The 13,051-nt window shown below is 39.9% G+C and overlaps 2 protein-coding genes across 3 annotated transcripts in view; one reads left to right on the top strand and one right to left on the bottom strand.

Moving 5' to 3' along the window:
• ERI2 (ERI1 exoribonuclease family member 2) overlaps positions 1-3,640 on the top strand; it is a 27,363-nt gene extending 23,723 nt beyond the window's left edge. Inside the window, exon 11 of one of the 2 annotated variants that reach the window (XR_003911756.1) lies at positions 3,541-3,640. The gene's annotated coding sequence lies outside the window, so the exon portion shown is untranslated. Of the gene's footprint in view, positions 1-3,453 lie in introns of both variants that reach the window. The other variant, XR_003911757.1, reaches the window with a different exon arrangement.
• The window catches only part of ACSM3 (acyl-CoA synthetase medium chain family member 3), a 27,823-nt gene extending 14,772 nt beyond the window's left edge, over positions 1-13,051 (bottom strand). The window contains exons 1-3 of the mRNA XM_029947247.1: positions 12,833-13,051; positions 11,983-12,193; positions 2,266-2,473 (exon numbers count right to left, since the gene is read on the bottom strand). Of these exons, the coding sequence (XP_029803107.1) occupies positions 2,266-2,473; positions 11,983-12,193; positions 12,833-13,051 (638 nt within the window). The remainder of the gene's footprint in view (positions 1-2,265; positions 2,474-11,982; positions 12,194-12,832) is intronic.

Below are 13,051 nucleotides of genomic sequence, written 5' to 3'. Positions count from 1 at the left end.
AAAACCTCAAGAGTTTGATCGTACCACCAGCATAATGAGGATCTTTTGATCTTATAATCCTGGCTTTGTGAGAACTGCCTCTTCCCCTTCACTGTGGATGTTTTCAAATGTGATTTTTTAAAAAGCGATGGAGTGCCTGGGTGGCTGAGTCTGACAGTTAAGTGTCTGACTCTTGATTTCAGCTTATGTAATGTTCTCAAGGTTCTTGAGATCGATCCTCACATCGGGCTCTGTGCTGACAGTGTGCCATCTGCTTGAGATTCTCTCTTTCCCTCTCTCTCTCTGCCCCTCCCCTGCTTGCATGTGCGATCTCTCTCTCTCTCTCTCTCTCTCTCTCTCTCTCTCTCTCTCTCTCTCTCTCTTTTCCTCAAAATAAATAAACATTTAAAAAGGTGAGTATGTTAAAAGAAGCCATGGGTAATGGTATTAGGCAGGTTGGTAATTCCCACATCATTTGGCTGTAGTTCTGAAGGATAACTGGGCTGCTAATAGGCCCTACATTAGGGCGGCTGCGAGGAGGTCAACGCTGCACAGAGATTCTGTCTGGGAGGATTAGGCTGAGAATGAATGGATTATTCATTCCAGGCCAGGAGAATTATAGAAAAGCTGTTTTCCTTTTCTTTCTTTCTTTCTTTCTTTCTTTCTTTCTTTCTTTCTTTCTTTCTCTTTCTTTCTTTCTTTTGAGAGAGAGAGAGGGTGCAAATGAGGGGGGGCAGAGAGAGAGAGAAAGAGCGAGCGAGAGAGAGAATCCCAGAAGGGGCAGAGAGAGAGAGAGAGAGAGAAGAGAGGGAAGCGAGGCTCACTTGAAGCAGGGCTCCGCCTCACCAACCGTGAGATCATGACCTGAGCTGGAGTCAGATGCTTAACGTCTGAGCCACCCATGTGCCCAAGAAGCTGTTTTCAAAGCCTAACAAAGCTAGACTAGGTATTTAGTCTATGTTCCATAATTTCCTTCCTTAAAAATAGTACCTACAGTGGTGTACTTATCACTTCATTATAAATACGGTTGCTTTTGAAAACCAAGGTGGGTTATCATACCAATCTGTCACCACTAGAGACAGTAAACACATAGCCTTTAGGAGTGGGGCTCAGAAGCCAGACTTCTTGAGTTTGAAACTCAGCTCTACCAGATCGGAGCAATTGAGCTTATTCATCTGTATTACTATAGTACCCGCTCCTTAGGTTATTGTGATGTTTAAATGGCTTAATATATGTGAGTGCTTGGAGCAGTTTTTGGCACCTAACAAACGCCATATAAATGTACCCCATTATTGCAGTTATAACATTATTTTAATTAGAACAGTACCTGACTTTTGGTAAGAACTCAATAAATGATGGCTATATTAGAGGCGGTAGGAACAAGTCCATAGTTGCAAGCATGCTTCCAAATCCTTGACTAAAGGTAGGAAGTTCATTCTAGAGGGAACTGGCTGTCAGCTTAAAGCTAAGATAGAAGCAGTACCTGGCCAGAGTGCCAAGTGACCCCTGGAAGCATTCCATAGCAGGGACTGAGCATCAGTGTAACTCAGTTTTATAACCGCATCCATTAATATTAAGTGTTCTTCTTCTTTATAACCTGAAGTGTTGTTATCAGCAAGGAAATGATATAGCCTACAGAGAAGAATTCATTGTGTTTCTCTGTTTCTCTGGGAGATGATAACAGCTCTGTGAATGGTGCTGTGAGCCACCTCCCAGATCCTGCTGCAGAAAGGAAGGACTTACTCCCCCCGTGCTGGGGGCCAGCTCTTTTAGAGATTGCTTTGGCTGAAGACAGCTGCCTTGCTCAAGGTCACTCACTCCTTCTAGGGATAGGCCACACCCAGGTACTGATCTGTGTGGGTATATAAAGGCCAGGATCTCTTCCTTTATCTGGGAATAGCTTTGAGGGGCTATCCATGCCTCAGAGGTCCCAGTGGGCTGGCCAAGGGTTTTTCTGGGGGTGCATCAGAGATAAATTTCTTCCTATCCACCTGCATTTCCCTCCCCTTCCTTCATAGATGTTGACCCCAAGACAACTCCTTAATAAGCTTCTTACACAACTAATCTCTATCTCAGAGCCTGCTTCCTGGAGATCCTAACCTCTAAAAAAATACTCCAACCTCCTTCCTGCATCAGAGCTTTGTACTGTTGGTGCAGCTGTAATTACCAGTTGTTCCCTTTGCCTCATTTTAATTTTCATTTATCAGATCACTTGGTGGGTTGAATATCTTTTCAATATTGCCTTTCTCTTGGGGAAGCTGTTGTACAACAATTATGGCTACTCACTTCATCATCTCCTTGAGGTTCCCCCACCCGTCTTTGGTTTTCTCAGAGACAATTAGCTTGGAGTGCAGATTTTCACATTTAGATGCAACAGCATCTACTGCCGGGACTAAAACTTCATTGGTAATAATGCACTTTGCTTTTGAAGATTGTAGTCTGTAGAGAATGTCTCTCTGGGTTAGCTGAGTGGTTCCTGCAATTAAAACTGTCCCTAAAGGGGCAGAAAAGAAACAATGTATAGGAAGAAGGATTTCATTTATCATGCCAGTTAGGGTAGTGTACTTTGTATGTCTCAGGAGGAGTTTACCATTCCATTTACTGGTCTAGGTATCTATTTATCTTCCTTTCATTATTCGGCTTTTGCCTTTCAAAGGATCTTAAAATCTGTGACCCTTTTGAACTACCATGAAAGCATGTTAAATGCTGGATAATTACCTTCTATCTGAAGACCATTCATAACATTCAGTTTGAATAGAGTTTTTTCCCCCTATTTTTTGAAGAGAGTTTTGATTGAAGAGTAATATTATCCAACATTTATTGGCTAAATGCCAGATGCTATCCTAAGTGTTTTTGCATGTTTTAACTTATTTAATCCATACCAAAAAAAAATCACCCCAAAACACAAAATCTATGAATAATTTGCCAAAGATCACTGAAATAGAAAGTGGCAGTGCAGAGATTGAACCTTGTAACCTGGCCCTAGAGCTGTACACTTAACGACTTCAGTCCAGTACCTTTTAAAACATACATGAGTGTTTTATGATTTCTCTCCAAAGGGAAGGATTGAGGTATTCATCTTTTCTGCACGTCTACTTCTCCCTGCTATAAATTACACTGTAAGTATAGTGTAATGGTTAAGAGTGTGTCCTGGAGCCAAATAGTCTTATAGCTTGGCCTTGAACAAGCCAATCCATCTCCATGAGTCTCAGGTTCTGCTTCTATAAAATGAGGATTCTATAAGATTAATGAGGAGTAAATACGTTAAAATGTATAAAGAGCATAGAACAGTGCTGAACAAATTTTAGCTATTGTTTTCTCAAAGGACTAGTGGACTTTCAAGAATATGTCTATATCTGTATCTCTATGTCTATACGTATCCATATGTATATTTCAGACTCCACCACTCTAGGTCCAGACACTCAGGATAGGGCTGAAAGGTATACACTTCACAATGGTTTTTGTTCTTCCCAGCATCACAGCAGGAAAGGAAGATTGAAGAACACATTCCTGCTCATTCCTGGACTCTTGACACTGACATCTTCTTTCCATTTTGGACAGGACAAGCCCCTTGATGGAGCTCTTCAGGAAGCAATCAGGACCAAAGCAAAAAGTTCTTCAGAATACCTTTCCTTTCTAATAAAGCAGTGCAGCAACATAATGAGGCTTTAACTCCAAGGTTATTTCTTAGAGATGCTCCACCTGGGGATAAGTGATTAGCCTGCCATGGCCTAACAGTTTTCTGTTAATAATTTAGAGGCACTCTCTAACAACAAGTTCACAGCCAGCATTTGATGCCTAGAGGAAGCACTTTATTTAAATGTATTACCCTTAGATAATTAATTTCTGCTAACATATTATTCATATTCTATCTTTAAAGGAACCTATTAATAGTGATCACTCTTACGTATTAAAACTTCTTCCTGTCCAAATTAATCATTCTGGGAAGCATTCCACTGTTTCTTGTCAGGGAGCAAAATCTTATTTAAATCTTGGGGGATGCCTCTCATTACCATGTTTATGATATAGTGTATATAAAATGATATTACCAGTTTATTTACATGAATGGTCAAAAGACTCTGCCACTAGTAGCCTCCTTTCTCTCTGTTAACAGATCTACATGAAAAGACAAAATTTTTCCAAAAGTTTGTTTGGTGGACAAAAGAAGTAACTTTTATCATTCAATTTGGCAATAGGATTTGAAAGCCTAGTCCATCTACCCATCCCTGTAGGTGGTAGATAATGCTTAGTTTCAGCATTGTATATTTATCATTTATTTCCTCCCTTTCATTCTCCCTTCTAAGAGAATCTTCCTTCCTTTCTGTAACCCCAGTAAACATGTTTTTACTAGATGAACCTGCTCCTGACCACATCTGACTGGCCCACCCAAGCCATGCCAATCAGATTCTGCCTCAAACATTTGATTTAAGAGACTAAGTGAATTGAGATATACAGAGTTAGGACCTAAGGCATCTGTGTGGCAAACCAAAGTCACATGTCAGCCAAAATGAAGGGAGAAAAGAAATCATGTGTTAGCAGAGGTCAAAAGAACAGATGCTTGAGAGAGGCCAAGACAAGAGGCTCTATGGCTTTAGACCAAAGAAATAGAAAAAGAAGCTGCCTTCTGAATAGCCTCCTCCCTTGCAGAGGCCAGTTGCTCTCGCTGCACTTTTTTTTCTGTAAGACTCTTCAGTAGACATTCAATAATTATCCTTCCTTAATTGAACTAATATGAATGGATTTCTGGTCCTGGCAATCCAACAGTCCTCTTACTAAGACAATGAGTATAGCAGCATTCATGAAAGCTATCATTAAAAAAAAAAAAAACACTGTAAAAGTGGGCTCTGCAACTCCAGTGTATAATTTATATGTATATAATATGAGAATGTATACCTCTCTTCAATTGCAAGAAATTATTATGATAAATTAAGAATGTTTACTTAATATAATGATTTATTATAGCAGTAGGGATATGAATTAATTCAAGCAATATTTTACTGAGCATTTACTATATGCCAACAATTGGAGGTACAGACATGACTATCCTCATAGTCATTGCCTTTTAGGAACATACATAGTCTTCTGGGAATGACAAGTTTATAACAAATGATATACTCAGACAATATAGTGCAGGTTAAAATGGAGGGAGGGGGGACAAGATGGCGGAGAAGTAGGGAGCTCTGTAATTTTGACCCGCCTGCATCTATCAAACTAAGAAGGACTGAAGCCACAATACTCTGATGTACAAGAGTGGGAGGAAAAGACAGTTTACAAAGAAGACAGCCTCGTGTGTAAGTGAGTGTGAACTGAGGAAGATAAAAACGGGCCAGGACCCTGAGACTCAGAGGGAAGGGAGCCCCTCTCGTGCAGAGCATCGGGGAGCGCGCAGAACCATAGAGAGAGGAGAGGAAGAGAGAGAGGCTAAAAACGCTTATGGAGCTGTCTCTAGAGAAGAGAAAATCCTCGGCCAGGGATGGAGAGGGATCCTGTCATCCCATCTATAACTGCAGGGCATGGGGAGAGAGATCCGTCCCTTTACCGGGCACATTTTTCTTGGGCTTGGTGCTGTGATTCCTGGAGGTGGCACCAGGCCTGCGGAAGTACATCTAATCTCAGGCAGCATCATTAAAGTGTGTGGACTAGGATTTGGAAACGAGGCTGGGCTTTGAAAATACAAGTTGGCCCACGTACTGCACAGGGAGATAGGACCCAAAAGAGTGGATAGCAATGCTTGGTTCAAAAGGGGACTGAGGCACTGCCATTCTTCTCCCCACAACCAACAAGGGGCCTCGGGGAGCAACCCACCAAACCATGCCCATCCACACTGGAGCCCACCCATGCTCCTCAGGGGAGCAACCTACACCAAACCATGCCCATCCATGCTGGAGAGCTGCTTTTTTTTTCCCCCCTCCTTTTCCCTCCCGGAGTCCAGGAAACACCAACATTGATGCATCACCATGATTAGATCAATTCTTGCCATTCAGATTTTTTTTTCCTTTATTTCATTATTATCTCACCCCTCCACTGGTTTTCCACTTTTAGACTGTCCTTTGTCTTTTATTTTGTCCCCACCTTTTTTCTTTCTTTTTATTTTCTTGGGGTTTTTTCCTTTTCTTTTTTCCTTCCCCGTTTGCTTGTTTGTTTGATTTGTATCATCTGAGTGATGCTTGATCACTGAAGGGGTCTTCTGAAAGCAGCTAGGGATAAAAGGGCCCTAACATACAAAGGGAAACCTATTAGAGTGGTTACAGACCTATCTAATGAAATTTGGCAGGCCAGAAAGGAATGGTAAGAAATCTTCAACGTGATGAACAGAAAAAATATCCAGCCAAGGATCCTTTATCCAGCGAGCCTGTCATTCAAAATAGAAGGAGAGATAAAGGTTTTCCCAAATAAACAAGAATTGAGAGAATTCATCACCACCAAACCAGCCCTACAAGAAATCCTAAGAGGGACTCTATGAGGGAAATGTTGCAAGGAATACAAGGAATACAAGGTACCAGAGACACCACTATAAGCATGAACCCTACAGTGAACACAATGAATCTAAACCATATTTTAAAAATAATAACACTGAATTAAATGGACTAAATGCTCCAATCAAATGACACAGGGTAGCAAAATGGATAAAAAACCAAAATCCATCTATTTGCTGTCTACAAGAGACTCATTTTAGACCTGAAGTCATCTTCAGATTGAAAGGGGATGGAGAAATATCTGTCATGCGACAGGAAGTCAAAAGAAAGCCAGAGTAGCCATACTTATATTGGACAAACTGGACTTTAAAGTAAAGGCAGGGGTGCCTGGGTGGCTCAGTAAGTTGAAAGTCTGGCTTTGGCTCAGGCCATGATCTCATGGCTCATGGGTTTGAGCCCCACATCATGCTCTGTGCTGACAGCTAGCTCAGGGCCTGGAGCCTGTCTTCAGATTCTGTGATCCCTCTCTCTGTGACCTTCCCCTGCTCATGCTGTCTCTCTTTCTCTCAAAAATAAATGTAAAAATATTAAAAAATTAAAAAACATAAAGTAATGGCAGTAACAAAAAATGAAGAAGGACGTTATATAATTATTACAGGGTCTCTCCATCAGGAAGAGCTAACAATTATAAACATCTATAGGCCAAATTTGGGAGCACCCAAATACATTAAACAATCACAAACAGAAACAATCTTATTGATAAGAATGTCCTTATCGCAGGGGATTTTAATACTCCACTTACAGAAATGAATAGGTCTACCAGACAGAAAGTCACTAAAGAAAAAAATGGGCCTGAACGACATATTGGAACAAATGAATTTGACACATATATTTAGAATTCTAATTCCTGAGGCTAGGGAATTCACTTTCTTCTTGAGTGTGCATGGACATTCTCCAAGATAGATCACATACTGGGTCATAAAGCAGCCCTCCATAAATATAAACAAATTGAGATCATACCGTGCACACTTTCAGATCACAATGCTATGAAACTTGAACTCAATCACAGGAAAAAGTCTGGAAAACCTCCAAAAATATGGAGGTTAAAAACCACCCTACTAAAGAATGAATGGGCCAATTAGACAATTAGAGAAGAAATTTAAAAATATACAGAAACAAATGAAAATGAAAATACACCAATCCAAACTCCCTGGGATGCAGCAAAGGCAGTTCTAAGAAGAAAGTATATTGCAATCCAGGCCTATTTCAAGAAACTAGAAGAAGTGCAAATTCAAAATCTAACAGAGCACCTAAAGGCACTAGTAGGGGAACAGCAAGAGCACCCTAAACCAGCAGGAGAAGAGGAATAATAAAGATCAGGGCACAAATAATATAGAATTAAAAAAACCACAGTTGAACATACCAATGAAACCAAGAGTTGATTTTTTAAAGAAAATAAACAAAATTGATAAACTTCTAGCCAGGCTCCTCAGAGAGAAAAGAGAAAACACCCAAATAGACAAAATCATGAATGAAAATGGATCTATTAAAACCAATCTCTCAGAAATACAAGCGATCATAAGGGAATATGATGAAACATTATATGCTAACAAACTGGGCAACCTAAAAGAAATAGACAAATTCCTAAACACATATGCACTACCAAAATTCAAAAGGGAAGAGATAGAAAATCTGAACAGACCCATAACCAGTGAAGAAATTGAATCAGTTATCAAAAATCTCCCAGCGAATAAGAGCCCAGGGCTGGATGGCTTTCCAGGGGAATTCTATCAGACATTTAAAGCAGAATTAACACCCATCCTTCTCAAGCTATTCCAAAAAATAGAAATAGGAAAACTTCCAAACTCATTTTATGAAGCCAGCATCACTTTGATTCCCAAACCAGAGAAAGACCCAAAGAAAGAGAACTACAGGCCAATATCTTTAATGAATACAGATGCAAAAATACTCAACTAGATACTAGAAAATCAAATTCAAAGCATATAAAAAGAATTATCCACCATGATCAAGTGGGATTCATACCTGGGTTACCGGGTTGGTTCAATATTTGCAAATCCATCAATGTGATACATCACGTTAACAAAAGAAAAGATAAAAATCATATGATCCTGTTGATAAACGCAGAAAAAGCATTTGACAAAATACAGCATCCTTTCTTAATAAAAACCCTTGAAAAAGTTGGGATAGAAGGAATTTACTTAAACATCATAAAAGCCACTTATGAAAGGCCCACAGCTAACATCATCCTCAATGGGGAAAAACTGAAAGCTTCCCCCCTTGAGATCAGGAACTCGACAAGGATATCCACTCTTACCGCTGTTGTTTAACATAGTGCTGGAAGTCCTAGCATCAGCAATCAGACAACAAAAGGAAATAAAAGGCATCAGAATTGGCAAAGATGAAGTCAAACTTTCACTTTTCGCTGATGACATGATAGTCTAAATGCCGACTCCACCAGAAGCCTTCTAGAACTGATCCATGAATTCAGCAAAGTCGCAGAGTACAAAATCAATGTACAGAAATCGATTGCATTTTTATACACCAATAATGAAGCAACTAAAGGAGAAATCAAGAAACTGGTCCCATTCACAATTGCATGAAAAACCATAAAATACATAGGAATAAAGCTAACCAAAGGTGTAAAAGACTTACACGATGAAAACTATAGAAAACTTACGAAAGAAATTGAAGAAGACACAAATGGAAAAACATTCTATGCTTGCGGATTGGAAGAATAAACATTGTGAAAATGTCATTATTAACCAAAGCACTCTACACATTCAGTGCAATCCCATCAAAATTGCACCAACACTCTTCTCAAAGCTAGAACAAACTATCCTAAAATTCATATGTAACCACAAGAAACCCCAAATAGCCAAAGTTATATTGAAGAAGAAAACCAAAATGGGAGGCATCACAATCCCAGACTTTAGCCTCTAATTCAAAGCTGTCATCATCAAGACAGTATGGTACTGGCACAAAAACAGACACATAGACCAATGGAATAGAATAGAGAACCCAGAACTGAACCCACCAATGTATGGCCAATTAATCTTTGACAAAGCAGGAAAGAGTATCCAATGGAAAAATGACAGCCTTTTAACAGGTGGTGCTGGGAGAACTGGACAGCAACATGCAGAAGAATGAAACTAGACCACTTTCTTACACCATACACAAAAATAAACTCAAAATCGATGAAGGACCTGAATGTGAGACAGGAAACCATCGAAACCCTCGAGGAGAAAGCAGGAAACAGCCTCCTTGACCTCAGTTGCAGCAATTTCCTACTTTACACAGCTCCAAAGGCAAGGGAATCAAGAGAGCAAAAATGAACTATTGGGACCTCATGAAGATAAAAAGCTTCTGCACTGCAAAGGAAACAATCAAGAAAACTAATGGGCAACTGACAGAATGGGAAAAGATATTTGCAAATGACATATTGGATAAAGGGCTAGTATCCAAAATCTTCAAGGAACTCACCAAACTCCACACCTGAAAAATGAATGATCCAGTGAAGAAATGGGCAGAAGACATACATAGACACTTCTCCAAAGAGGACATCCAGATGGTCAATCGACACATGAAACAATGCTCAGCATCACTCATCATCAGGAAAATATAAATCAAAACCACACCGAGATATCACCTCACGCTGGTCAGAGTGGCTAAAATGAACAAATCAGGAGACTATAGATGCTGGCGAGGATGTGGAGAAATGGGCACCCTCCTACACTGTTGGGAATGTAAACTGGTACAGTCCCTTCCGAAAACAGTGTGGAGGTTCCTCAGAAAATTAACAATAGAACTCCCTTATGACCCAGAAATAGGACTGCTAGGGATTTACCCAAGGGATACAGAAGTGCTGATGCATAGGGGCACATGTCCCCAATATTTATAGCAGCACTTTCAACAATAGCCAAATCATTGAAAGAGCCTAAATGTCCATCAACTGATGAATGGATCAAGAAGATACAGTTTATGTATACAATGAAATACTACATGGCAATGAGAAAGAATGAAATATGGCCATTCGTAGCAACGTGAATGGACCTCGAGGGTGTCATGATAAGCGAAATAAGTCAGGCGGATAAGGACAGATACTATATGTTTTCACTCAGAAGTGGAACAGGAGAAACTTAACAGAGGCCCATGGGGAGGGAAAGGTGGGGGAAAGAGGGAGAGGAAGGGAGGCAAATCATGAGAGACTCTTGAATACTGAAAACAAACTGAGGGCTGAAGGGGGAGGAGGAGAGAGGAAGGGGGTGATGGACATGGAGGAAGGCATTTGTGGGGATGGGCACTGGGTGTTATATGGAAACCAACTTGACAATAAACTCTATATTTTAAAAAGATTGAAAAAATAAAATAAAATAGAAACGCATACATGTTTCTTAGGGCAGCTCGAAAAAGAAAGCACCTGAATTGGCACTCCGGGTGAGAAGTAATATTAGAGTTGAGACCTGAAAAACTAATGGAATTTGTCCAGGTGGTTAGCCGTGAGGAAAAGGCTTTCAAAGCACAGGAAACAATGTGCACAAAAGCCAGGAAATGGGAAAGATCATGAATCTTACAGGAAACTACTTGATATGGCTGGAGCACAGAGTATGAAAACAATTAAGGGAAGATAGCTGAAACCTTCCATGACAAACCAAAGAAGTTCAGATTTTACCAGGTAGGCAATAGAGAGTTATTAAACAATGTCACGCAGCATAATGACAAGATAAAATGTGCATTTTAGAAAGAATAGTGGCTATGGAGGATGAATTGGACTGGAGTAAAGTGTAGGCACACACAAGACCAGAATTAGGACGACTTTTGGCCAAATCTATTCAGGAGATGGCAAACATGTGAAGTAAGGCAATGGCTATAGAATTGGTCAAAAAAAGGGACTCAGAAGGCATGTAGGAAGTCAGATTTACAGGATATAGGAACTGATTTGGAAGGAGGAGTAGCAGCTATTTGGCTTAGGGTACCAGTGAATGGTAATTAACCCTGAAAGACATGAAGGCATGAAACAAGAGCTGGATAGGTTCTTTGAGTTTGTGGCTGCATTGAAATTCAGATGACCTTGAGTCTATAGAAGAGTGGTTGGTATGAGGGTATTCAATTGTTGATTGGCATTTGGTTAATAAATTTATTTCATGGGGTACCTGGGTGACAGTTGGTTAAGCGTCTGACTCATGGTTTCGGCTCAAGTCATGATCTCAGGGTCTGTGAATTCAAGCTGCACATTGGGCTCGGTGCTGACAGCACAGAGTCTGCTTCAGAATCTCTTTCTCCCTCTTTCTCTGCGCCTCCCCTACTCTCTGTCTCTCTCAAAAATAAGTAAATAAACTTAAAACAATAAAAAAAGAAACTTTTTTCATATGAAAAACCCAACCCATAGTTTAAGTCAAAAGGTATAGAATGTTTCCAACACATTTCTAAGGTTTCTGAGAATAATACTATATTGTGTACAGTTCCTCAAATAATTCACCCAAATGAATGTCTCATGATTACTTAGAACTTTTGGAAAATCTCCCATCTAACCTACTTTAAATATAACTAGATTGCAAATACTACGAACCTGTTCGCAGACAGGCTACATTTGCAAGCCACCATTCTGGGATCCTGGGCAGAATCACAATTACTCGATCTCCTCTTTGCAGGGCACAGGCTTCTGTAAGTATATTGGCAAATTTTCTAGACAAAGATCCCAGTTCTTCAAAACTCCATCTCACTTCTTCTCCATTTCCATTTATCCACCAGAACGCTGGATTGAAAGGTCTGATTCCAGCCTGAGGAAAGACAAACCAGTCATAGATTTAAGGTAATTATGCAGCTAAATTCTATTTAATTAATTAATTAATTTTGCTAAATTCTATTTTAACTGAATTAATGGAATATTATTCCAGAAGAAAATTCACAGGTCATTGGTTAGGACACACATGGAATATTGGAAAATAACTCTAGAGTCTTTATTTCTAGCTGTTGGGAGCCATGTCATTTCTTCAAGTATATCCTTTCTCATTTAGCCTGATTGCTTTTCTTTCCAAAAAGTTAGAATCATTGCATCCCTTTATATTCTCTCAATGATATATCTATGCCTTGCTTCCTACCATTTCTGACTCTTGGAATCACTTTCATTTGACTCCTTTTTGGATTTTTAAGAAGTTAACCTATAATCATGCATTTTTATAACCATCACCTTTCTCAACCATGGAACTATTAACATGCTGATCCAGATAATTCTTTGCTATGGGGAACTGCCCTGTGTATTAGAGACTGTGTGGCAGCATCCCTGGCCTTTACCCATTAGCACACACCTTCTCACAAGTCATGGCAACAAAAATTGGTTCCAGACATGCCAAATATCCCCTGGGGGCAAAATCGCTTCCATCTGAGAAACTGTAGTTGAACTGGCCCTTGCTTCATACCTTTTCCATATCGGTCCATTTGTCCAGGACATCTTTAGCAAAGTTGAAATACTCTGGAGTCTCCAGTTTGAATTCCTGTTTCATGGATTCATAGTTGGAAAAATTCTGAGGAGGCACTGTTCTATAATCTTCATGCAGTTCTCTCACAGAACCAGGAATAGCTAGGCGCCAAAAACACTTGGCGTGAAGTAATGTCTTCATAGTGACAAGAGGTAGCAT

The sequence above is a fragment of the Suricata suricatta genome, chromosome 8, assembly GCF_006229205.1.
Source record: "Suricata suricatta isolate VVHF042 chromosome 8, meerkat_22Aug2017_6uvM2_HiC, whole genome shotgun sequence".
Classification (NCBI taxonomy): Eukaryota; Metazoa; Chordata; class Mammalia; order Carnivora; family Herpestidae; genus Suricata; species Suricata suricatta.
This window is presented reverse-complemented; position numbering and strand designations above follow the sequence as displayed.